The 26,706-nt window shown below is 41.8% G+C and overlaps 2 protein-coding genes across 3 annotated transcripts in view; one reads left to right on the top strand and one right to left on the bottom strand.

Annotated features, from left to right (window-relative positions):
• The window catches only part of TMEM220 (transmembrane protein 220), a gene marked incomplete at its 5' end in the record, with an annotated part of 47,723 nt that extends 21,259 nt beyond the window's left edge, over positions 1-26,464 (bottom strand). The window contains 6 exons of one of the 2 annotated variants that reach the window (XM_081108757.1): positions 8,062-9,243; positions 19,357-19,416; positions 20,673-20,796; positions 22,793-22,853; positions 25,643-25,672; positions 26,329-26,464. In XM_081108757.1, the coding sequence (XP_080964883.1) occupies positions 9,108-9,243; positions 19,357-19,416; positions 20,673-20,796; positions 22,793-22,853; positions 25,643-25,672; positions 26,329-26,436 (519 nt within the window). In that variant the 3' untranslated portion in view covers positions 8,062-9,107. Of the gene's footprint in view, positions 1-8,061; positions 9,244-19,356; positions 19,417-20,672; positions 20,797-22,792; positions 22,854-25,642; positions 25,673-26,328 lie in introns of those variants that run through there. The other variant, XM_081108758.1, reaches the window with a different exon arrangement.
• Positions 570-8,035, top strand: ADPRM (ADP-ribose/CDP-alcohol diphosphatase, manganese dependent). The gene is made up of 4 exons (XM_081108755.1): positions 570-579; positions 667-1,284; positions 2,128-2,244; positions 5,285-8,035. The coding sequence occupies exons 2-4, from the start codon at positions 684-686 to the stop codon at positions 5,599-5,601; spliced, it is 1,035 nt and encodes a 344-aa protein (XP_080964881.1). The 5' UTR covers positions 570-579; positions 667-683; the 3' UTR covers positions 5,602-8,035.
• Positions 26,465-26,706: the final 242 nt, after the last annotated feature.

Here is a 26,706-nt window from a genome sequence, read left to right as displayed (position 1 = left end):
AAAGACACAAAATAACCCACAGCAGGAATTTAATAAAGTACAATGAATGAATATAATGTATGACTTGCAAAAAATCCTGAAATTTTTATAGAATTATTAGAAGAAGGTGCCTGTTTAAAATTAGTATATTTTGTAAAAATTACAGATTATTCCAGATTTGATTTTGACTTGCCTAGAATTAGAATGCCTATTCATTAATAGAATAATACTCTTGTAAATTAATACCCTTCTAAAGAATACAGGTTATTCTCTATTTTACAGATAAGAAAACTGAAGCATTTCAAGATCTTGGTAATTTGGACCTAAGACTCTAAAGCCCAGGCACTTTCCTCTATAGAGTCTATACCAGCCGTGGGCAAACTACGGCCCGCGGGCCGGATTCGGCCCATTTGAAATGAATAAAACTAAAAAAAAAAAAGACCGTACCCTTTTATGTAATGATGTTTACTTTGAATTTATATTAGTTCACACAAACACTCCATCCATGCTTTTGTTCCAGCCCTCCGGTCCAGTTTAAGAACCCATTGTGGCCCTCGAGTCAAAAAGTTTGCCCACCCCTGGTCTATACCAAGCTACCTAGTGAGTCAACTATTAAGTTTAATATCCACTTTACCATTTAGAAGATTAAGATGTTTATAACTGAGTTATCTTTTATACTTTATTTAGAAATCTGTTCAGAGGTTATGGATGACAAGCCCAGTCCTGGAGCCGTAAGTGAGAGTTCAGAACATCTCTTCTCCTTTGGAGTTATAGCAGATATTCAATATGCTAACTTAGAAGATGGCTATAATTACCAAGGAACCAGAAGAAGATACTACAGACACAGTCTCCTTCACTTGCAGGGTGCTATTGAACACTGGAACAGAGAAAGCAGTCCACCCTGTTGTGTCCTTCAGCTTGGAGATATCATTGATGGCTACAATGCGCAGTATAAAGCATCAGAAAAGTCACTAGAACTTGTTATGAACGTGTTCAAAAGGCTTAAAGTCCCAGTTCATCACACGTGGGGAAATCATGAATTCTATAACTTCAGCAGAGACTATTTAACAAACTCTAAACTGAACACAAAGTTTCTAGAAGACCAGATTGAACACCATCCGGAAACTGTGCCTACGGGGAGTTTTTACGCTTACCATTTTGTTCCATTCCCTAAATTCCGGTTCATTTTACTCGATTCTTATGACTTGAGTGTCTTGGGCGTGGACCAGTCCTCTCCAAAATACCAGCAGTGTCTGAAGATGCTGAAGGAGCACAATCCAAATATGGAATTGAATAGTCCTCAAGGTGAATTATTCCTTTGAGCTGAGAGTCTAATACATTGTCTTTAAATTCTTCAGCTACCTTTTATTCGGCAGGAAGATGGATGACTAAGGTAAAAGTATATTGTCACTGTTGTTCAGGGTCAGGATTTCTCACAAGCCCCATGGCACATGGATTGGTTGCTGTGTTGGTTGAAGATTTATTTAAATATCTGAATGATTGTTCTGGGCTGAGCACTTTTTCTAGAGCTTAGCTATTTAGGACTGTAAGCAGTATTGACAATATCACTTTTTTAATGGGTAGAGTGGAAGGAACAAGAAAAATAGGACAAATAATAAATGAAATTGTAACAAATTATTTCCACAATGATATATCCTACCAAGAAAATGAAGTATGACTGAGAGGACTGATTTAGTTTAGGTGGTCAGAGATAGCCTTTCCAAGGAGAAAACATTTAAGCTGAAATCTAAATGACAGGAGGGAGTCAACCTTGGGCAGAGTATTTGTGACAGAGGGATAAACAAATGCAGAGGCACTAAGCATAGTTAAGGCTGGCATTCTTGAACGCAGGAAGGGCCAGTGTGCAGGATGATTTTGCAGGAGCCCTGTGGACAGTTAAGAGTCTAATTTATTTTCAGTGTAACAGGAAGCTAGTGAAATAAACAGAGGAGTGTCAAGACTAGAAGCAAGACACTGGTACAGTGTGATTTATTTGTATATTCTAAATTCTTGTGGTTTCCTGTGTTAAGTCGGTTGCTGCCAAATGTTCCTAAAGAGAAGTATAAGTTACCCATATTAGCTAAGTTAAAATGCCCTAATGATGAGAAAATTGTATTTGGTGGCTCTAACTTACAGAATTTATTTTAGGACTTTCTGAGCCTCAGTTTGTCCAGTTTAATGGAGGATTCAGCCAAGAACAACTGAACTGGTTGAATGAAGTCCTTACATTCTCTGACACAAACCAAGAAAAGGTGGTGATCGTGAGTAAGTATTTAAATGATTTGTGTATACTAGCATTTTAGAGAATGGGAAATTAGATTTTAAAGCATACTAATAACATGTGATATCCTCTTTCAGTAAAATGAATGCTTAGTTTAAATTTAAAAACAATCTAAGTATGAGATTAACATTTAAGGTCGAGTCAGGGAAGAATTGAATGTAAAGTAACAAAAACATCTTGCCAAATTCTAGAGCCTGTGAATTGGCTTTTTAGGTTTCATAGTAGAATTTCTCCAAATGCGATCAATTTACATAGTAATATTTAAATGAAAAATTCAGTCTAGGTCCCCTACCACACCTCTGGCCCTGCTGCCTGGATGAAAGCAAAGCCGATGTAACAGGGACAAGTGTTAGAGATACAACTGACAGTGAGCACTTACGTGATTATTGTTTTCATTTAGAATCGTTTTTGACAGACATACTGCCATCAGAGATTTAGGAATCTGGAGGTGCTTACAGTACATGCATTGGCTGTGTGCACATGTATGTATATACAAAGAACTGACTTGGGATTTGCATTGTGGCTGGTATACTTGGTTGGGGGCTGAGATTATATCCCTTGTTTTAGGGATCAAATTGATGTGGCGTAATGGATAAGAACATGGACTAAGGGTCACAAGGACAGAATGCCATTCTGGCGCTTACATCTGTGAGCTTTGATTGGGCATATGTCGAACCTACAAACTGCAGTTTTCTCAGTATTGCATCAAATGAAATTGTGAAGAAAATGATAGGCTGCTCAGGTAATTGATATAAAATGAGGTTTCTATCAATATAGTTTTTACTTATTACCTTTCATTGATGTAGTAAAAACATGTAGATGGAGTTAAGGGTGTTTCTGCTACCATCAAATATCATTCAAGGCTTGGAAAATGTAAGGGACCCTCAGGGGTTATTGGCATGATGTGACACTATTTTGGCTTTACAATGAGTGGTCTCAAAAACTGAGACTTCTTGACTTGTCTCTTCTTCGCTGTTAAGTTGTACTTGTGACTTTAGAGGCATGGGGAACCTTTGTTCTGCCAAGGGCCATTTGGATATTTATAACATCATTCCCGGGCCATACAAAATTATCAACTCAAACATTAGCCTGCTGTATTTGGTCAGACATTTAATTAACTCACCCCTAATGCCTTGGCAGGGCCAGACCAACTGATTTTGTGGGCTGGACGTTCCCCACCCCTGCTTTAGAGAATACTGGCGCTAAAAGGGACCTAGAGAACATACAGTCACACCTTTTAATTTTAAAGATAAAGAAACTGAACCAAAAGAGATTAAACAACATAGCTAAAATCCCTCAGCTCCTGACAGAATTGAGGCTAGAGAGTCCATGTTTTGTATCCCAGCCCCTTTCCCACACTATCCTGTCTTCTCATTGTGTTTATGTCAGCGCACGTATCTACATTATCAGTCTCTAAAATTTCTCCTGTTTCCCTGTAAGCTTAGAAACTGGATGAACAAACCTTTAACTCAGTGCCTTGGGTTTTCTTTAGCAAAGTTTAAAATGACTAATCGAAATTTTCTTTTTGTTTGCTTTTACACTTCCCTTTTGGCTACTCACATGTCATTTTGCCTAATTCTAGAGTTCTGGCCATGAAGTTGGAAGACAGAATTGCTGTTAGCTGGAATATGGAACACTGCAGCAGGAGGGGGCTTTGGGTGGAGAGCTCAGGAGTTGAAGGTTGAAAAGATTAACTTTCAGGTGCCTGTTACACATGAGCAGAGATGTTGAGTATAATGAATCTGAAATTCAGAATAGAGGTTTGAGCTAGGTGTATAAATGTGGCAGTTGAAAGAATACGGATGATATTTAAAACTATGGACATTGCTAAGAGATCGCCAAGTCTTTAGGTGTAGACAGAAGTGAAGCCCACAAACCAAGCATTCAGGCACTCTAATAAGATACTGGGGAAATGAGGAGCCAGCAAAGGAGAGTGAGAATCAGTAGCCTTGAGGTTGGAGGGGAACTGGGAGGATTGGTACTGTCCTGGGAGCCAGGTGTTTCCAGAAAAAGGGAGCAACTAATTGTGTCCAGCGCTACAGGGATTTGATAGGTGCTTCCAGTGTGGCATCTAGATCTGGAAAGTCACATGGCCTCTTTGGACCCTTAGCCCTTGGCACATCTTTTTTTTTTTTTTTTTTTTTATTGCTTAAAGTATTACAAAGGGTATTACATTTGTGTCCTTTTTTTTCCCCCGCCCTTGACAGTCCTCCCCTATCCTTGTCACATCTTAAAGAGGAGCTGAGTGTATGTGTGCGGACAGGTGTGCACTATTAGCTCCCTTTTTTATACAAAACTAGTAGATATTAAGCAGAATAAAAATAAACAGTAATAGAATTAGTGGGAAGAAGCAAAGACCAATGGGCTATTGTATCTGTCCTTCAGAGTGAAATGTGGCCTGATGTAGGATGTGGCCTCATTTACGTCTTGGCATCTACTTCCACATATCTCCTGTGGGACCCAGTATGAATATTCCCCACTTTCGCCTAGTTTTCTCATCTCTAAAATGGCTATGACTACCTTGTTCTCCTGGAGGTGTTTAAAGGGGCATAAATCAGTTCTTTATAAAACATTGAGTGTTTAGAAAAAATGACATATTATTCACTGGTCCATCCCTAAGCTATCTTTTATGTAAGAGTACCTCTGTGTGTGTATGTAACATGTCTATACTTTCAGAAGTCGGAGGCTGGACTCCAGCACAGCGCTGGCCTGATTCTACTGCCTTTGCAGACTGCCCTGTGCGGGATGCCTCTGTCTCCCTTGACGTGTGTACATCCTGGGACTCGCAGGGCTTCTGTCTCTGCTGTGGCCTCTGCTCTTGCATGTAAACTATCTCACCCTCCTTTATGCTCCAGACTCCTGGTTATAGATTACTTCATTCTTCATGTATGTGAATTCTCGCTGGTCTCAGCCCATAATGAAGGAGCAATGCACATTGTTTTCCTGAGTACTCGTTTTTAGCCATTTATTTTGGTGAAAGTGGTATATCCTAATTGGCTCACAACTCTTCTCTTTAACTAACAGGTCATCTTCCCATTTACCCAGAGGCCTCTGACTCTGTGTGCCTGGCCTGGAATTACAGAGACGCCCTCGCAGTCATTTGGTCTCATGAGTGTGTGGTGTGTTTCTTCGCCGGTCACACCCACGATGGTGGCTACTCTGAGGATCCTTTTGGTGTGCACCACATCAACGTGGAAGGAGTCATTGAAACAGCTCCGGACAGCCAGGCTTTTGGCACGATTTATGTCTATCCCGACAAAATGATGTTGAAAGGGAGCGGCCGAGTTACAGACAGAATTATGAATTACAGGAAGGAAAAACCTTTTCCACTTTTAGTCTGATTTATTTTATCCATATTGAAAGAGGAGACTTAGCTTTATGTTTGCGCTCCGTTACCCCACCCCTGACTCCTCTGTCTCATTGTTTAGTATTCTGTTGGTGTAACAAAACGTATTTATGGCTTCAGTGTGTTTTGCTCATAAGACATTCTGAAGTCATTTTGGAATGTATATCCAGTGCTAAAAATTGGAAAGAAAATGAATCAAAGTGCCATGAATGAACCAGGGAGGAGACCGGGCAGGGTGGGGTGGGGTATAGTCCTCAAAACAGACTTTATTTTCGCTTTACCTGAGACTTTTAAAAAATTTTTTACGAGGAGAATATGCTCATTTACTAGCTATATAACTTAAAATTCATAATAAAAAAGCAGCTCAGGTAAAGCTTTTCCTTTTAACCATCCTGTGCAAATGAGCTTTGGACATTTTTTTGCTCAGAATAGCCATCATATATTTTTATAAGCTTGTGTTCCTATTTTGTAGACCAAAACTGTCATGTTACTCCACAGGTGAATGAATGAATGGTGCTCTCATTCTCATAAGTGATGTGTGCCTCTCGTGTGAGACTATAAGAAGGGCCTTCAGAGAAGTTATGTGGCCAGTGCAGCTGTGTGCCTGTTTCTGGGGTCTGTTTGGGCCACCAGCTAGAGCTGCCTGAGGATAGACAGCAGCTAAATGAATTCACCCTTAACTCCCTTCGTAGATAAATGGGACGTGTTCAATTCAGTTGTCATGCTAAGGCTTATTTGCAGAAACACTATATGGCAAATGGGGACTGTTTGGAGTGTAGAGAAGGTTTGATTAAGGGCTTAAAAACAGTAAGGTATCAACCAATGCTGATCAACGTGAGTGTGCCTGCCCAACCCCTTACCTAGGCAGTACAGGTCTATTTGTTTTCTATGGCTGTGGTGACAAATTACCACAAACTTGGTGGTCTAAGTAACATATTTGTTCTCTTAACAGTTCTGGAGTCAAAAGTCAGAGTTATTTTCACTGGGCTGGGATCAAGCTGCTGTTAGGGCCATGCTCCATTTTGCTATATAAGGTAACATTCCTAGGTCCTGGAGATTAGGGCCTGGGTATCTTTGAGGGGCATTATCCAGCCTACCTCCGAGGTGACTGATGTACTCCCTGCAGTAACCAGCTGTATAATGGTGAGGAAACAGACCCCTACATACAAGTGTGAAGAATATGGAGCAGGAATTTCATATTGCTTGAAGGGATTAGGGATGACTTGAAGAAAGAAGAAAGGTTTAAATGGGTGTGGAAGTGCATTTCAAGTAAACAGAATAGCATAAGCAGAGGCATTGAAGGATATGCTGAGTTTAGGAGATGCAAGTAATGATACGACGATTCACCAAAAGGTGCCGAGTAATAAAACAGGAAAAGGTTAGGCTATGGCTGTGTGCAGAATAGCCTTGAATGACCAGCCCAAAGTTCAAACTTAATCTTGTCACACAGTGTGAGAACCCCAAGCTCCTGAGCTGGGCCATATATGATTAGATTTGTGCTTCAGCCCAGGCAGTAGATGATGAGAGGCTGGTGTACAAAAGTCTCAGTGGGAAGAGAGACGATTGGGGGTGAGAAGACATGTTTTGATAGTAGAAATATTAAACTTACTGGTAATGCTTCAATTGAAAAGTAGAGTTTAAAAGTAATTTCAGTAATGCTCTTTTCTAAAGGCAGTACTCTACCAAAAGTTAGTTCCTTATATATACTTACGGAGATTTAAAAGGAGCTATAAACTCATATTCAGTGTGATGTGGGAGATGCAGATAAAATGAACGTGTATCTTGGACATTTTTTTTCAAATTGGAACATTATTGACTTTTAAGCACAGAATCAAGCATGACTTGGAGGATGGGTAGGTTCTATATAGAATTTGCAAGTAAGTCCATTTCCTCATGTATGACCTTAATAATTATACAAAAAGGTATAAAAGCCGTAACTGCTATACAGACTAAATGCACATTGGAACACTGAAATCCTTAAAGTAAATTTCACTTTAATCACTTTAATGTCAACTAGATTTTTTCCCCTTTTACCTTATCTAAATCTTGATCAAGAATTTCTGACTATCCAGAGGCCATTGTGTAAAATAAAACACATGTATACCTCCTTAAACAAACATTTATAGAACACTTAAATTGTATTTAAGGTTATAAGAATAGAGACAAACTACCAGGCTCATTTTCACTCTCCTGAGTTATGATTGGTGCTAATACTTTTTGATTGAAATATTTCCTACATCTCATGAAATGGTGTCTTGAGTAGCCCATGTGAAAAAGTTGCCATATAAACAGCATTGACCAGCAGAAATATAATGCGAGCCTCATGAATAAAGTATTTTAGCAGTCACATTTAAAACAGTAAATAGAGGCTGGGGGAAGGTCAAGGGGAAAAATAAAAAGACAAATGTACTATTTGTAATATTTTAAGCAATAAAAAGAAGTTAAAACAGTAAATAGAAAGATAAGATCAACTTCCAATACGTTTTATTTACCCCAATATATCTAAAATATTTCAAAATGTAATCGATATAAAAATTTTACATTTGTTATACTATGTCTTTAAAATCTAGTGTATATTTTATAATTCAACCCATGCATTGGACACTAACTTCATTAGAAATACTTGATCTAGTTTTAGATATAAAATTTGCAGTAGGTTCACATACTTACTCCAAGCATGCTTAAAACAAGTGTTCCAGACATTATAAGCTTTCTAATAGCTGAATTGATAAGTTTTTAAATTAAAATGGAAAAGAAAATGTCCTCCGTCTAGACACATTTCAAGTGCTCAGTGCACACATGGCTGGTGGCTGCGGTATTGGAGAGGACAGCTCTAACATGGTCTCACCCCAGGGTTACTTTTGAAATTCATTTTTTTCAAATGTGTATAGACTTCAGTCTTATTTTTTATTTACAGTGTAATTGATATTGTTTCCTTTTTGGTTCCAAATTCCTTGATCTAATTTTCCTTTCTTTCCAAGACATGCTTGCTTATTTGTTTTATCCGGGTCCTCATTTAGTTCATGGCACTGTACAGTTAAATGTAATGAGATTAGGTCAGGGAGACAGTCCCCTCTTGAACCTCTACTTCTGTCATATTAACCAAGCCCCGCTTCCCTGTATTTTAATCATGCGTAGTAGCCCTTTGTAAGCAATTTATATTTTCAGAGTGCCCTCATAATATCTAGTTTGATCCTTCCAACTTTGTAAGTAGATCTAGTTTTAATCCTGGTTTATAGATAAAGAAAGAACCACCAGGAGGTTTTTTATATTTCCCAAGTCACATAGATCGTGAGGAAGCTGAGTTAGAATTCATATTTCTTAACTTTTTTTCAACTGCCTTTTGTACTACACTGTGACCCCTAGGTGTCGGACCCCGTCTCTTACTAGTCCCACCCAACCCTGTAGTCGGCCTTAAAAGGTTCCTGGGATTAAAAAAATAAAATCCATGTTTATAAAAATTGAATATTCTCATTTTGAGAACAGGATTCTTCATTTCATTTAAATGACTGTCTTGCAGTGAGTTGGCCAGGAGGAACGCATCTCCTTGTTAATATATATGTAGAACCAGGCAGTAAATGGGAAAAGAGCAATTACAGTGGCAACAACCAACTGAATTCTCCCACCAACTGGATTCCTATAAAGACACAAAAATTATCATAAGTAAAAATCCAATAAAATTATAGATTACATTGGAAACAAGTATAAAGATAGAATTTGGTAAAACATCATTTTTTGTATGGTCCTTTTTTTAAAATACTGAACTATAACTTACTGATTTTATGAATTTATATATTAATGCAAATCCTGGTTTACATGTGTTGCAAATAGCTTTTCCCACTCAATGATGTCTTAGATAATTATTTCAGGAACTGAAGTGATTGTTAAAATTTATCTTTTCATAATGATTTTTGTGTCCTGTTTAAGAAAACTTCCCAGAGGTCTGGAAAATATTGTTACCTTTTCTAGGTTTTACTTTCACATTAGATCTATAATCCACCTGGAATTGATTTTTGTAAAAGTTGTAAGGTGAGGGTTGTTTCACTTTTTTCCCTTATGCTATTCAATTGCTCCAGCGCTGTTCATTGAAGACTGCCTTTCTTTGCTAACCTGCCGCGCCACTGTGTCATAAGTCAAGGGTCTGTGTATGGATGGATCGCTTTCTAGATTCTATTTTGTTTCATTAATTTATCCTTTTGCCAGTAATAGATTTTAGCCTATACTGCCACTGGATAATTATTTAGGTTTTCCTTATTTTAATATTTAGGTCTTTAATTTCTCCTATAATATTTAATAGTTTTGTGTAGAGGTATTTTGCATCTCTGTTAGATTTAGTCCTAGGGAGTTAATTTTTTTTTATGTTACTATAAATGTTAACTTTGTGTTGTTATTTTGTTACTTGCTGATAAAAGTACAGTTGATTTTAGTACAGTGGGGCCTTGACTTATGAGTGTCCCGACTAACGAGTTTTTTGAGATACCAGCTGTCTCTCGGCCGATTTTTTGCATTGAGTTGATAGAGTAATTTGAGTTAATGAGCTCCTTAACGAGCTCGGTCTCGGAACGAATTAAACTCGTAAGTCAAGGCCCCACTGTATATTGACCTAGTATCTAGCAATCATGTTAAGGTCACTTATACAAATAACTTTTTAGATTCTTTTTTATTTTCTATGTATGCAGTCATGTCACCATAAATAATGAACTTTAATGTTTTCTTCTCAATCTTTGAGCCTTCTTCTTCTTGCCTTATACTGGTTAGGACAACAGCTAGAACAGTGCTCAGTAGAAGCATCAATAGTGACTAACCTCAGCTCATTCCTGATCTCAGAGGGAAAGTTTCACCTGCTCACTGTTACGTATCATGCTTTGGCACAGATACCCTTTATCATGTTACTTCCCTTGGATGCCTATTTCCCATGAGCCCTTACTATGAATGGGTATTGAATTTTATCAAATGCTCTTTTTGTATAGATTGAGAAGATTGTTTTCTTTTATTCTGTTAATGCAGCAAGCATTTGTAGCTTTTTAAATATTAAAACCATCTGTATTCCTAGAATAAACACAACTTGGTGGTTGAGTTATATATTGCAAGATTTAATTTGTTAATGTTTTGTTTAACATTTTACCATCTGTGGTCGTGACATTGCCATGTAACTTCCTTTTGTTTTTGTATTATCAATTTTAGTATCATGAATATTCTACCCTAATAAAACGAATTGTAAAGTGTTTCTTTTTTTACTGTTCTCTAGAAGATTTTAAGTCTGATGTTATTTCTTCCTTAAATGTTAGGTAGAATTCTCCAGTTAGGACATTTGGTCTAGAGTTTTCTTTCAGGAAAAATTTTAATTTTGGACTCAGTTTCTTTAATTTGTATGGGACTGTTGTGAGTACTTCTTGTGTCACTTTTGATAAATTGTATTTTTAATGAATTTGTCCATTTTTGCCTACATTTTCAAACTTATTGGCAAAAAAATTGTTCATACTACCCACTTACGCGTTTTGCAATATCTGTTATACTGTATAGTAACGTTCTGTTTTTCATTCCTGCTATTGGTTATTTGTGCCTGTTCTTATTTGCTCTCACTCTTACTATTTTGCCAGGGCTTACTAATGTTATAAATCATTTCAGAGAATGAATATGGACCTACTTAATCTTCTGTGTTTCATTGGTTTCTGCTTTTATGTTTATTTTCTTCTTGTTTCTTTAGGTTTAATTGATGTTCTTTTTATAACTTCTTGAATTGGGGAATTCCTAAGTTTTTGGAAGCTTAGCTCATTGTACCCTTTCTTTTCTGTTCTTTAAATACATGTGTTTAGGCTACAATTTTCTCTCAAAGCATGATTTTTAGCTGCATTCCACAAATTTTAATATATAATACTCCATTGTGTTCAAAGTATCTACTAAAGTTCCATGTAATTTCTTTTACCCAAATATTATTTGGAAGTGTATTTCCTAATTTCCAAATATACGATAATTATCTAATTATTTGTTAATGATTTCTAGCTTGGTGAAAGAACATTCTCTTACATTTTTTGGGTCTTCTTTCATGGCTCAACATCCAATCTTTTTGTAAATATTCGATGTGTATTTGAGAAGAATGTGAATTCTGCCATTCTTGATGCTAATGTTCTGTGTACATCCATTAGGTGAGGTTTCTTATTGTGTAGCTCAAATTATCTGTATCATTGTTGATACTTGTTTTCTTATACTATTAGTGACTGAAAGTCTCCCAAGATGATTGTCAATTTTTCAGTGTTTCTCTTTATTCTGTCAATTTTTGTTTTATCTATTTTGAGGCTATGTTATTAGTTTTATACAAATATACAACTCTTATTATCTGTCTGATATAATGGTTTATTATACTTCCTGATTTAATGAATTTTTAGACATTAAAAAGTGTCTATCTTTGGCATCTTAAATCCAAATAATATGTGTTGAGATCACCAGATAGCCAAAAGGAAAAAAAGATAATGTTGGATCAGTTCTTTATACAATCACACTAGGATAAATTCTAAATACATGTCCCAAAAACATGTACACACACTTTACCAGCTGATAGCTCAATTGATGTTTCTTTCTTTTCAGCCAGACTAAGCTTTGAACAAAGGAAATTCATCCTAAAATGCTACTGGAAGTTTGAAAATGCAGTTTAAGTACAAACACTGCCTTTATAATTATTCAAACACCCTGTATCTCCCCCCAAAAAGATGTATACACACTTGACAGCTGATAACTCAATTTTCACTCCTTTTCAGGTTTAACTGATTTGAAATACTGGATAAAGCCAAACTAAGCTTTGAACAAAGTTTATTCACTAGACTTTTTTATTGAGATACATAAAGGATAAAGTTTATGGTACAAAAACCAGCAACAGTTGATGAATTGAGGGCGCACAAATACTGAGCAAAATGATTCTTGATGTTTGCTATTCCTTTGCTTCGCATTATCAGCAGTGCCTGGACCAGAGTGGTCATCAGTTTGAAAATAGGCATTGACAAAAACAATTACTCATTTCTATAGAGCAGTGGTTCTCAACCTTCCTAATGCTGCGACCCTTTAATACAGTGCCTCATGTTGTGGGGACCCCCAATTTCATTGTTACAAATTGAACATAATTAAAGCATAGTGATTAATCACAAAAACAGTATGTAATTATATATGTGTTTTTTTTCCGATGGTCTTAGGTGACCTCTGTGAAAGGGTCGTTTGACCCCCAAAGGAGTTGCGACCCACAGGTTGAGAACCGCTGCTATAGAGTCTTTTAAATTTAGAAAATGAACTGTATATTAATAAACAGTGACTTTATAATCATTGAGAGTGTGTATACACTTTTTGGGACAGTCTTTAGATCAAAGATTTAAATGTAAAAATGAAACTACATGTATTAGAAGAAAACTTACTATAGAAGAAAGAAAGATTTCCTATGACTCCAAATCCAAAAGCAATAAGGGGAATGATTGATATATTTGGTTACTCTAAAATCAAAGCATTTTCATGGCAAAGTAAAAGGATGAAACAGCAAAAGAAAAACTTCCAGCTTATATCACAAAATGTTAATAGCCATAATATATAAAAAAGAGCTTCTAAAAATAGAGAATAACAACTTTAGAGATTAAACCTATATTTCTCAGAGATGATCCAATATTTCATATGAAAAATGCAAATGGCTCTTAATCAAATGCAAATATGCTCACCTTTGCTCATAATGCAAACTAAAACCACCCATTTTTCACTTTAACTGGTTTGGCTCAGTGGCTAGAGCGTCCGCATGTGGACTGAAGGGTCCTGGGTTTGATTCCGGTCAAGGGCACATGCTTGGGTAGCAGGCTCAATCTCCAGTAGGGGGTGTGCAGGAGGCAGCCTATCAATGTTTCTCTCTCATCATTGATGTTTCTATCTCTTCCTCTCTGAAATCAATAAAAATATATTTTAAAAATAAATAAAACTACCTATTTCTAAACTATCCTATCTAATAAAAGAAAAACATGGTAATTAGCCATACATCCGCTACCCTTCCCATTGGCTAATCAGGGCAATATGCAAATTAACTCCCAGCCAAGATGGCGGCCGGCAGCCAGGCAGCTTGAAGCAAACATGAGGCTTGCTTGCTTCAGTGATGGAGGACTCCAACGTTCCCCGCTTGCCGCTGCCCGCCTCTGAGCTTGCAGTTTGAAACATTGTTACAAATACAGAAGCTAAACAAAACCCCAGAAACCTGCTTTCAGCCAGCCTGGATCTCAGAGCTGGAGTTGAAACAGTGTTTTGATTATAGAACCCAAACAAACCAGATACCTGCTTTCAGCAGCCTAGGCCTAAGAGCTGGAGCCAAGCCTCAGAGCTAAAGCTGGCCCAGAATAAAAAAAAAAGAAAAAAGGAGTGGTTGGGAGCTTCAGTCACCCGCCAGCCTGAAAACAGCCCTCAGCCCCTCACCCAGGCTGGCCAGGCACCCCAGTGGGGACCCCCACCCTGATACAGGACACCCTTAAGGGCAAACCAGTTGGCCCCCACCCGTGCACCAGGCCTCTATCCTATATAGTAAAAGGGTAATATGCCTCCCAGCACTGGGATCAGCGGAGCCGCGAGGCCTCCCGGCACCGGGATCAGCTTGACGGGGCAGCGCCCAAACCCCCTGATCGCCCTGCGGCTCTGTGTGTGACAGGGCGGGGCCACAACCTCCCTATCCGCCCTGCTCTGTTCGTGACAGGGGAAGGCACCCCAACCCCCTGATTAGCCCTGCTCTGTGCCTGATAGGGGGGAGCTCCCCAACCCCCTGATTGCCCTGCAGCTCTGTGTGTGACAGGCTGTGGTGCCCAACCCCCTGATCAGCCCTGCTCTGTGTGTGACAGGGTGCGGCGCCCCAACCCCCTGATCGTCCCTGCTCTGTGTGTGACAGGGTGCGGCCCCCCAACCGCCCCCCCGCCACGGGCCCTGCTCTGTGTGTGACGGGGTAGAGCCATAACCTCCCCATTGGCCCTGCCATTAGTGTGACAGTGGCGGCGCCCCAACCCCCTGATCAGCCCTGCTCTGTGGGTGATAGAGGGCGATGCCCCAACCGCCCCCCACGGGCCCTGCTCTGTGTGTGACGGGGTAGAGCCATAACCTCCCCATTGGCCCTGCCCTGAGTGTGACAGGGTGCAGCGCCCCAACCCCCGATCCGCCCTGCTCTGTGTGTGACGGGTTGGTGCCCCAACTCCCCTATCGGCCCTACTCTGTGCGTGACAGGGGGGAGCTCCCCAACCCCCTGATCGACCCTGCTCTGTGCGTGACAGGGTACGGAGTCCCAACCCCCCTGATGGGCCCTGCTCTGTGAGTGACAGGGGGCAGCGCCCCAACCTCCCCATCGACCCTGCCTTGAGTGTGATGGGGTGGTGCCCCAACCCTCCAATCGGCCCTACCCTGAGCGTGACTGAGGGTGGCATCGCAACCTCCCGATCTGCCCTGCTCTGTGTATGACGGGGCGGCGCCCCAACTCCCCAATCAGCCCTGCTCTGAGCCTGACCAGGGGCTGCACCTAGGGATTGGGCCTGCTCTCTGCCACCCGGGAGCAGACCTAAGCCAGCAGGTCATTATCTCCTGAGGGGTCCCAGACTGCAAGAGGGCACAGGCCGGGCTGAGGGACCCTCCTCCCCCCCCCCCCCCGAGTGCACAAATTTTTGTGCACCAGGCCTCTAGTCCTATATAATTAAAGAGAAACATGCAAATTAACTGTCCCTCTGCTATGCTCAAGCCATGCCCACAAAAGGGTAATGTGCAAATTGACCCTAACAGCAGAATGACTGGGAATGACTGGTCACTATGACACACACTGACCACCAGGGGCAGGCGCTCAATGCAGGAGCTGCCCCCTAGTGGTCATTACACTCTCACAGGGGGAGCTCAGCTCAGCCACAAGCCAGGCTTCCAGCTGCCAGCACAGTGGTGGTGGTGGGAGCCTCTCCTGTCTCCTCAGCAGTGCTAAGGATGTCCGACTGCAACTTAGGTTTGCTCCCCACTGGCAAGTGGACATCCCCTGAGGGCTCCTGGGCTGCCAGAGGGATGTCTGACTTCCAACTTAGGCCTGATCCCCCGGGAAGCAGGCCTAAGCCAGCAGGTGGACATCCCCCGAGAAGTCCCAGACTAAGAGAGGGCACAGGCTGGGCTGTGGGCAATTTTTGTGCACTGGGCCTCTAGTAATTAAAAATTCCAAATTTTGACAATATACTCTTAGAATTCTATTTAACAGCAAAATATTGTATACTCTGGACCTATCAGCAGATAAGGAAAGTCTGTATATACTACTGAGTGATCTTTAGCATATAGTGATGGAAAAATCAGAGAGGACATTGTATAATTCTCTAAGACAAGCAGGAATACAAATAAATGCACATATTTGCTCCATTAAGAAACCATGGAAGGATAAAACATAAAATTGAAAAAAGTTTTACCTGTAGACAAAAGGAGGGTATAGGGTTAGGGGACTAAGAAGCTAGAGGTCTTTGAATATACTTTGTTTTGTAGATTTGACTGTGGGACCATGTAGATACTTTATATTATAAACAAAATATATTTTTAATAAAGTTATCCCTAGAAATGAAAGTGAAATTAACAGTATTCTTTTGTTAGGGTTAGTACATAGAGTAACTATCTCAAGCAATTTGAATATACATCCCTTATATGGCTGTTTCAAAACAAAACAAAAATACTCCAAAAAAATCTTTAGTAATCATATTGTTATTCTGAGGTTGTGTTTGTATTGTGGGTTAAGTCAAATGAGTTATGTTGAGGATATTGAGATGAGATTTTTTTTTTTTAGAACAGTCTCTATGTGATCTCCACTTTCGGTCCTCAGGTGTCAGGGTTTTCTCCTGTGAGTTTTCCATTGATTATTGAGGAAGCTTTTCTGTATTTTAGTTGCGATGAGATTTTTGACATGATTAAAAGGAAATATAGATTAAGATTGCTGATAAAGTTAAATGAAAATCTGTGTTCTTGAATTTGAATTGCTGGGATTAGTAGGAACACGTAAGATATTTTTAAGTATATATGTAAAACTAGAGGCCTGGTGTACAAAATTCGTGCACAGGGTGTGTGTGTGTAGTGGGGTGGGGGGTGGAGGGGAGTGTCCCTGAGCCCTGCCTGCGCCCTCTCACAATCCGGGACCCCTCAGGTAGGGTCCCTAGGCCTGGCCATTGATCAGGGCCTATCAGGGCCTATCGGGGCTTTCCTTTCTCCGGCTGCCGGCAGCTGGACCTGCCCCCATGACTGCCACTGCTTGCCATCTGTGCAGTGCTGCCCCCCCCCCCTTCCCCACCATTGGACGCTTTCCTCTGTGGGCGACAGGCGTGGGGTTCGATTGCTTGGCTGGCCTGGGCCTCCCTCTGTGGGCGGGGTCCTCAGATTGATCACTGCGCAGAGGGAGTCCTCGCCCACCCGCTGTAGCACCGCTGGCCCAGGGCCAGGTAGCCCGGGCCAGGTGGCCTGGGCCTCTGCTCCACAATCAATTGCCCAGCAGAGGGAGGCTCCCCCCACCTGGTCAGGGCTCCAAGATTGATCAACGTGCAGAGGGTAGCCTGTGCTTCCCTCTTTGGGGTGATCATGGAGCTCCCCCCCCCCCCCACAACCCCCGCCATCGATTGCCCTGCCGGTGGCCTGAGCCTCACTCTGCGGGGCGATCGTGGGGCTATGGCAGGGCCTCCTGACCAATCGCATTGCACCTGCCTTGGCAGGCCTGGCACCAGTGCGTGTCATAGCGTGGTTGTCCAGAAGGTTGTCTGGACCGTCATTCTGCTATTCAGTCGTTCGGTTGATTTGCATATTATGCTTTTATTATTATAGATTATTTTTATATGTATAATCTATATACATTACACATAGATGAGAATTTCCTAGCTCTGTCCACTAAAAAGAACAATCGACCAATCCAGTAGCAACAAGCACTGCTTATGCCTGGATTGTGACCTCTAAATACCATTACCTACCAAAAATAACCAGGGCTTTTTTGGAAAATGGTTGATTCCAGGTCTGGGGCTTAAAATGGTTGATTCCAGGTCTGGGGCTTAAAATGTACAACATTATCTAGGAACATTTTGTCATACCAAAAAGCAAAAATTACTATGATTATGTCAAAAAGAACTCAGGATCCAAACCTGAATAAGTGCAACTGGTTGAAGATGGACAGCTAACGCATCAATAACTTGGTAACTTCCATGGACTGAAAAAACATAAACTATGTCGAAACCCATGACTTCATAATAACACTCCTAACAGAACATTGGTCACTACTGGAAGAAGCTAAGGCATGAAAGACTCATTATTTTGATAACTGGTAAATTAAGAGCTCCTTTTTTTCCTTTTCCTCTTAGAAGCTAGATCTCAAAGAATTGATAAGTGGAAGTTTCTCTTTATAGAAGTTTTCCAACTAATAATCAAGGAATGGTATAATTAGAATAGCAGTATTTGCAACTCGAATTAATGGGCTTAGGCAATAATCACAAAGACTATTAACATTACAAAGAAACAGCTAGGCATTATGTATATTATGATGGCAGTACATAATACCACCCATGAAGTAGTTTTGCTTAGTAGTAATAGTAATAATACCAGAATCTGGCCAGGCCTCTAGATCTAATCACCAATTTATTGGAAATATAGAGCACGGAGGAGCAGGCATTTACAGGACAGTGGGGAAATATAAACATTGAGTGGAAAACTCAGTTTTGAAGAATTATTTTTTTAATTTTTGTGTGTGATGATGGTAGAGTCGTTATTTTTTTTAAGTGCTTTTAAGGATACATACTGAAATATTTACAGATAAAACAGTATGTCTCAGATTTATTTCAAGGTAAGTGTGGAGAGGACAGTGATATAGATGAAATAAGACTGGACATATATTGAAAATCATTTAAGCTAGTTGATAGGTACATCTAATTCACTATGCTTATTAATCTCTCTGATTTTATATATGTTTGAGTATTTTAAAATAAAAATATTTTTAATCAGCAAAAAGTCCTTTTTCTGTAATGCTGCCCTTAAAGTCTACTTTTAAAATTGATGTACTAACTTTCATTTGATTGGTATTTGGATAGTGTATTTTTTCCATCTTTTGACTTTCAATCTTTCTGTATCTATATACTTAAGTGGTGAATTTTATAAGCAGTGTTCAGTGGGTTTTTAATCTTTTTATCCACTTTGAAAATCTTAAACTCTTAATTGAAATATTTGGAACATTTACATTTAACGTGACTTCTCATATACTTGGGTTTCTCTAAACATCTGCTTCCTATTTTCCCATCTGTTCTATCCTTTTCCCTTCTCTTTTCCTGCCCTCTATAATCATCCTTTTCTTCTAGTGGTTACCCTAAGGATTACCACATGAATTCTTGACTTATCAAAGTCTAATATAAATTGGTACTACTTCCTAGATAATTGAAGGATCTTAGAACACAATACCTTCATTTATCCCCTTCTAACATATGCTATGCTTGTCACACATTTTTATTCTTTATATGTTTAAGCCCACAAAATATCATTATTATTGTTTTATAAAGTTAATATTCATTTATATATACTCACACTTTTTTAAAAAATTTGCTCTTCATTCTTTCCTAAATCTCCAAGCTTCCTTCTGAGATCATTTTTCCTTCTTCCTGAAGAACACCTTTATGCTGGCAACTCCATATGATTACATTGGGCCATGTAGGAAACTGGTATTCATGATTAATGATCATGAAACTCTGACTCAACCTTGAACATATCTGATTTGAAAACTTACTTTGATGAACTGTGGCATAGACTCATCCATGCTGTGATAATCACCAGACCAGACAGCTCCCTATAAAATAGCATACATTTCATCTGTGACATGGCCGCAAGTGAGATGCATATCACCCCATTATCTCCATGATACATGATTTCTGGTTGTTGAATGGCTTCCCCCAAGATATATAGCATCTATAGAATATTTTTCAAGTCTGGTATGATTTAAAAATTACTTTTTTCTCCGTTAAATCCCTATGTAAAAATAAATTCCATTTTATAAAGCAGATATGAACTCCATGATTGTTCCCCAATGTAGAAGTGAACAACAACAACAAAACCAATAAAACAGAAACACAGCTAAAGCACTTCATGTCACTGGGCGGAATACTACAACCAAGAAAATTTCAGCCTGACCAGCTATTCTTTTTACATTGTCTTAGAGTGCTCGGTGTTAGGTTGAGCACAAATGGTTTGAGCACATGTTGCAGAGATCAGGCCACATCTTCGTGAAGATAAATGATTTGTAGGGAGCCAGACTAATGCTAGAAATCTATGTTAAAAGCACTTATTTTTTTTCATAGAGTAGAAAATAATTGCGTTTGGCCATAGTACCACTGGAAGCCCCACTTTGAGTTCACCATACCTTGTAGGCATCAAGTGGGTGGAGGTGATTCAACACATTTGGTTTACATTCCCATTGACCCAACCTGATCCAACTTTCCAAGGACTAGGACCTACAACTAGGACCTACAACTGGTAGCAGTACCTCACCAGTGATACTCAAAGGTCTTTAAATCTTCGTATTGCAGATGTTAGCAATGGGATAAAAAGTAAAGGAATCTGGCTATTAGCCCAGGATGTCTAGGGTGGGAGGCAGCAAAGGGAGAGCTGATTAAGAATGAATGTCCATGACAAAGGGGGACAACCTGAGATATGCCAGGGCCAAGCTGAACCAGGCTGACCTCTGAGGTGGCTGATCACACCTGTAGATAAGATTCTGGCTTGGCCCCCGAACTGAATCAGTGCTGATGGAGTTTTCACCTGATTAGACTGGACTGTCATCTTTGCTCATTGTAAGGGGCCAAGGTGCACTGCCTGACGGTAATGTAATATGCAGTGCTGCCTGGGGAAGTGATCACGGAGTGGGCTAGATGGTGCTGGGTGTGAGTGCTGGTTCCATCATTTCTTCAGTTTCTTCAGCTTGTAATGGCGATGACCCCGTCCCTACTTTTCATGGTGTAGGTGGAGACATGCACAGATAAGGTGTTGAGAAGGATCAGGAGGTTTCCTCCTTCCCACCTTTCCCAGAGAGCAAAGGTCAGTGCTCACCTGCCTTCTTCCTCGTGTAAGATGTTCCACTGAGCCTGAAGCATGAGGTGGTATGCCAAGCTGGCAGCCCACACCACGCAAAAGAACACGTGTACTGCGGAGACACTCTTCCAAATGACGTTACCTGAAAGCAAATCACGGAATCACCTTCCAGAGAAAAATGGTCTGTGTGTGCTTCGCTGTTGTCTGCTTTCAGACAAAGCACTCGGGAAAGGCTGGGTTTGGTTTGGTTTGGTTTTGAGGGTCATCATGGAAGTTAAAGCCGTAATTATAAACTTAGGTGGGCATTTATTATTCTGTTGTCTAGCACTCCTTTTCCTGTGATGACTGCCCTTCTTTTCCTTGAAAATCCACTCTTCCCACACACCCGGCCACGTGGACCTAAGCTAGGTCAATCAATGTGTTTCATTCGTTATTGACAGAAGTTTAGCTCAGAATCAACAGATGACAAATCAGGGCCAACAACTCAATTCTTGAGACTCCTGTGACGACATCAGGGAAGTTGGTTCTGTCTTCTGTGGGACTTAGTGTAGTGAAGACATGAACTTGGAGCTGCCGGCTACCACGTGGAGCTCCAGACTGAAGTCAGTGCAATCGATGGAACTGAGAGTAGAGAAGTTCAAATTCTGAGCCCAGTGCCTGAAGCCAGCACCCTTTGCCTTGTCAGTAAAGTATCCCAGTACATCTGCTTTTTAGCTTGGAGCCCATCTGAGTTTAGTTGTTTGCCTTGCTTGCAATGACTGGAGCCCTAACACACTTTAAAGATATAGACAGAGCCCTAGGGGCCTATCCAAGGAGCCCATGTACCTGGGGACAGGAGTTTTCCCCACCCAGGTGGGACTCAGTCTTTATTCTGAGGGCCTGACAACCTCTAAGCCCTACTAGTAGAAGCTGTTTTAAAGAAAGTAAAGAGTAACTTGCAGGATAATATTCCCCATTAATAAGAAAATGATGGTAAATAATGTATTTTTTCTAAGGCACTGCTTTATAGTATAAAATTGTCCAACTTAAGGTTTGTTGAGAGTTTTTAGGGCCATAAAAGGCAAAGCAGCCCTAGCCAGTTTGGCTCAGTGGATAGAGCATTGGCCTGTGGACTGAAAGGTCCCAGATTCAATTCTGGTCAAGGGCACATGCCCAGGTTTCAGGCTCGATCCCCAGTTTGGGGCGTGCAGGAGGCAGCTGATCAATGATTCTCATCATTGATGTTTCTATCTCTCCCTCTCCCTTCCTCTCTGGAATCAATAAAAAAATATATATTTTTTAACGAAGGCAAAGCAGCTACGTTTTGCCCATAATTGAGGAAGGTACCCTTTGGGCCAGTGGTTCTCAACCTTCCTAATGCCGCGACCCTTTATTTTTTTTATTTTTTTATTTTTTTTTTAAAGTCTTTTTTTTTTAATATATTTTATTGATTTTTTACAGAGAGGAAGGGAGAGAGATAGAGAGTTAGAAACATCGATGAGAGAGAAACATCAATCAGCTGCCTCCTGCACATCTCCTACTGGGGATGTGCCCGCAACCCACGTACATGCCCTTCACCGGAATCGAACCTGGGACCCTTCAGTCCGCAAGCCGACGCTCTATCCACTGAGCCAAACCGGTTTCGGCAATGCCGCGACCCTTTAATACAGTTCCTCATGTTGTGGTGACCCCCAACCATAAAATTATTTTTGTTGCTACTTCATAACTGTAATGTTGCTACTGTTATGAATCGTAATGTAAATATCTGATATGCAGGATGTATTTTTATTGTTACAAATTGAACATAATTAAAGCATAGTGATTAATCACAAAAACAATATGTAATTATATATGTGTTTTCCGATGGTCTTAGGTGACCCCTGTGAAAGGGTCGTTTGACCCCCAAAGGGGTCGCGACCCACAGGTTGAGAACCGCTACTTTGGGCACTACAAACCAGCTATTTTGAGTGAATTTCTTACATGTATACCCACTTGGGATATATGTGTGTGTGTGTGTGTGTGTGTGTGTGTGTGTGTGTATAGTCCAAGAAGCAGGTTACAGAATAAATACATGGTAAACCTCTGGTTTTTTTTTTTTTCATTCATTCATTAACAAGCAATTTTTTTAAGTATCTCTATTCAGTATCTAAGGTTCATACCTGTGACAAGAGGGTTAAGTCCAACAAGCAAGGTCAGCACTGCAGGAATCATATACACAACCTGTTAGCACAAAGAGAGGAAGTCACGTGGGTTAAGAAGTATGTCCAACATAGATGTTCAGAAGTATTGAAGTTAAGAAAGACATCAGTGGCCATCACAGTCCACAATTTACTGTAGGTTTCAGCGATAACCTCTGTTTTTATGGCACTTACCATGTCAGGTTGTAATGTTATCTGCCTTCCTCCTAGATTGTAGGCAATACCAGGAAAGGTTTATTCATTTTTGAGCTCTAGCATTGAGCAGAGTCTGGGTCTCAAGACACACTGACCTCCTAATCTCTCCCAAGCAACATCCATGCCCAAATGGCCCTTCCCCACTTGCATTAAAGAAAATGCTCTTTGACAAGTAGGGAAGGAGGAGCCATAATCAGCTAGGTGGCCCTGCTGGGTCTGGCACCATGGACCATCCAGCCCAACATTCCATCTCTGCAAGTGAGTCCACAGAAAGTTTCCTAACAGCCGATCAGATGTGCCCAACAAGATCAGGCTCTTCATCTTAGAAACTGATGATAAGTTGGTTTGCAGTTTGGAAGACTGGCCCTGAAGGGGCCCTATTTGCAAGCCTCATTCATAGCAAGCAGACTAGCCAGACCTGCTACTGCATGATGAGGGAAGAGGGCAAGTAAGGAGATGGTGGGTCTATAAGAAACACGGTCTTTCCCAGGACAAGTAAGGCGATGCTGGGTCTAGAAGAAACGTGGTCTTTCCCAGGACAAGTAAGGAGATGGTGGGTGTATAAGAAACGTGGTCTTTCCCAGGACAAGTAAGGAGATGGTGGGTGTATAAGAAACGTGGTCTTTCCCAGGACAAGTAAGGAGATGGTGGGTGTATAAAAACATGGGTTTTCCCAGAAATGTAGTTGCTTCACTACATTAATTGCGATCCTTACGTCAGAACGTTTAGTTTATTTAGAAGTGGTCAGAGCTGTACATTTTTAAGTGATTTGCTGACACTGAAAACATGTCTGTCTTCACCCTGGAGAGAGAGTGTCTAGATCAGCGGTTCTCAACCTGTGGGTCGCGACCCCTTTGGGGGTCGAACGACCCTTTCACAGGGGTCGCCTAAGACCATCGGAAAACACATACATATTGTTTTTGTGATTAATCGCTATTCTTTAATTATGTCCAATTTGTGACAATGAAATTGGGGGTCACCACAACATGAGGAACTGTACTAAAGGGTCGTGGCATTAGGAAGGTTGAGAACCACTGGTCTAGATTCTACTGATTCTGTTTGTCTTTCCTACTCCCTCCCTAATGATGACTGGTGTATTAGCCAATGAGGAATCAGGTCACCTCTCACAGGTGGGCAGTCATGCTCCTGAGGGCTAGACCAGTGCTTCCCATACTTTAATGTGCATGTGAATTACTGGAAATCTTACTAAAATGTAGGTCTGATTCTAAGTTCTGGGGTAGGACCCAAGATTCTGCTTCTCTAATAAGCTCCCAGGGGAGGTGCTGCTGTTCCAAAGACCACACTTAGAGCAGTGAGGGGTTGGTCCCCACTCTGAAAAACCCCATGGCTTAGCCACTGAGAGGGAGGGAAATTTCACACACACAGGCTGTACAGTATTTCTTTGTGCTTTCTGTAAGCAATGTTTGGCAGAGATTTTTAAAATGTGCAAATATATCATGTTTTTGTGACTAACAGAGAAAAGTAAGATCTTATTTCAGTATATTGTAAACATGTGAACAAAATAACCCTTAAAATTAAGTAATGGTTTCCCATGGCCATTGTGCCATGTCGATCCTTATTTAAATTATTTTCTCTATCTTGAATGAGATAATTTTTGGAGGGCAGAGAGACTAAAAATAATTGTTTTTAGTAACAAGTAAAAACAATGCACAGTATAAATAATAACTCAGTAGAACCCATCTTAACAGTCTTTTTCTGTTGGTGGATGTTTTAAACTAAGGCATCATAATATTATTTTACAATATCTAGTTTAATTCAGCCTATCATCATTGAGTCCCTTGGCAGTCATTCCTGATACTGCCTCCCTTGTCCCCTGGCCACTGGAAGAACGGAAAAGCCTGCTTGTTTTCCCAGCCCCTTTTGGCAGCAAGGGGTGGTCACATTCCAGCATTGAAATGGAAAGTCTCGGGGCCAAGCTGAGGCTTAAAGTACTTAACAACCAACAGGCCCAGATGCTGACTAATCCGAACGGATCCCAGCCCAGAAGCCATACTTGTGTGTACAAACTAAATAGCCTTGGGGAACATTCCTTCCCGGATCGAAGGGCAGAATGCACAGGACAAACACTCCTTTTTGCTCTTGCCTTGCTGCTTCCTACATGGGATGCTCTTGTCTGGGGATGAGATGTGGGAGCCGCAGCAGCCATTCTGTAAACAGGAGAGGCTATAGCACACATGGAGGAGCAGACAAAAGAGGAAGCCCAGGCCCCTGATGATGCCGTTGACCATTAAGTAGCTGCCTCTGCACTTCTTTTCAGTGAGAAATTCTGTATTTTTATAACCTGATGCTAGTCAGGTTTTCTATTATTTCCACCTGCGTGCTTCTATGATACACGTATGCTTCATGAGTAAGATGAAGTAGGGACCATTTCATTCAAAGGGAATACTGCTGGAAGACCCCGATGTCTGCGGGAAATTCTGAGTTCACACGCCCCGTACCTTATCACTCGGACCCATTTCCCCCTGATATTGTAGGGAAAAGAGCCCACGAAGGATTTGATTTCTACTCTGTGAGGGGGTGGTGGCAAATGGACAAGACTGTGCGTTCGCCGCGGTCCACAGCGCTTTCAGATGCGGGACAGCAGCTCATACTCACCACCCAGAGTGCTGCGTCTGGATCATTCACCTGGAATCCAAAACATCAGACACACCGTCAGGTTCCAGTCTCAGTCATTTGTTACCTGGCAGACGCCCAGTGGGCACCGAGGACACTAAACGGGAGGAAGACACGGCCGAGCAGAGCAGACGGGCGCAGGGCTTCTGGCTGAGCACAGCAGGTGGCCGGCACCTCCAGCCCACACATCTTTGTGAAGAACCGCAAAGGAACTCTGACACGGAGAGCCCCTAGGAGTACTGTTCCGGGCCGCCCGTCTCAAGGAACCAGGAGAGCATGAGGAGGGGCCCGTGGGGACACGAAGGCCTCATCAGGCTCTAAGGGATTTGTTCCCAGGTCCTGAATTGGTTCGGTCTCATCCACTGGCCTGATACTGAGAAAGGCGCCGGGCCGCTTCTGCTCAGGTCCCTTCAGAGTGACACTGATCCAGCTCCTTCCGGCATGTGAGCAAGGGAGGGGCGGGCTGCGGTCATAGGAACACACACACCGTGTCTTAGGTGGGGGAGGCCAGGGGGTCCCCGAAGCACAGCACCCAGTGCCCGTCCTCCACCTAAGCTCAGGCCGGCCCCGCACGGAGCCTGGAGCCCGCGCCCTGTGGGACCCGCAGGCCCCTCTCCCACCGCCTTCCGCCCGCCGCCCGCCGCCCGCCTCCGGGGCCGGGGGCTGACCTGCACCAAGGCCGCCAGCGCGAAGAAGGCGGCCATCAGCGCATTGCAGGCCCTCCACAGGGCGGGCGCCCACCCGGCCGCGGGCGCCATGGGCTGGACCGGAGCCATCGGTGGGGCCGCTGAGTCCAACCCGGCCACGGGCGCGGGGGGAGGGGTCAGGGTGATGGGCGGGGCCTCGGGCGCCGGAGGCGGGGCCGGAGTGATGGGCGGGGCCTCGGGCGCCTGGGGCGGGGCAGGAGCGATGGGCGGGGCCGCGGGAGACGGACACGCCCCGCCCGGCCAGGTCCAGTGACGGGCAGGGCAGCAGGTGGGTGCACCGGTGGAGAAGCAGCGCTGCTTCATTTGTACTGGGTTCTCGCGATCGCTCCTCCCCCAAAC

The sequence above is a fragment of the Myotis nattereri genome (assembly GCF_964212035.1).
Source record: "Myotis nattereri genome assembly, chromosome: 16".
In the NCBI taxonomy this organism is placed as follows: domain Eukaryota; kingdom Metazoa; phylum Chordata; class Mammalia; order Chiroptera; family Vespertilionidae; genus Myotis; species Myotis nattereri.
This window is presented reverse-complemented; position numbering and strand designations above follow the sequence as displayed.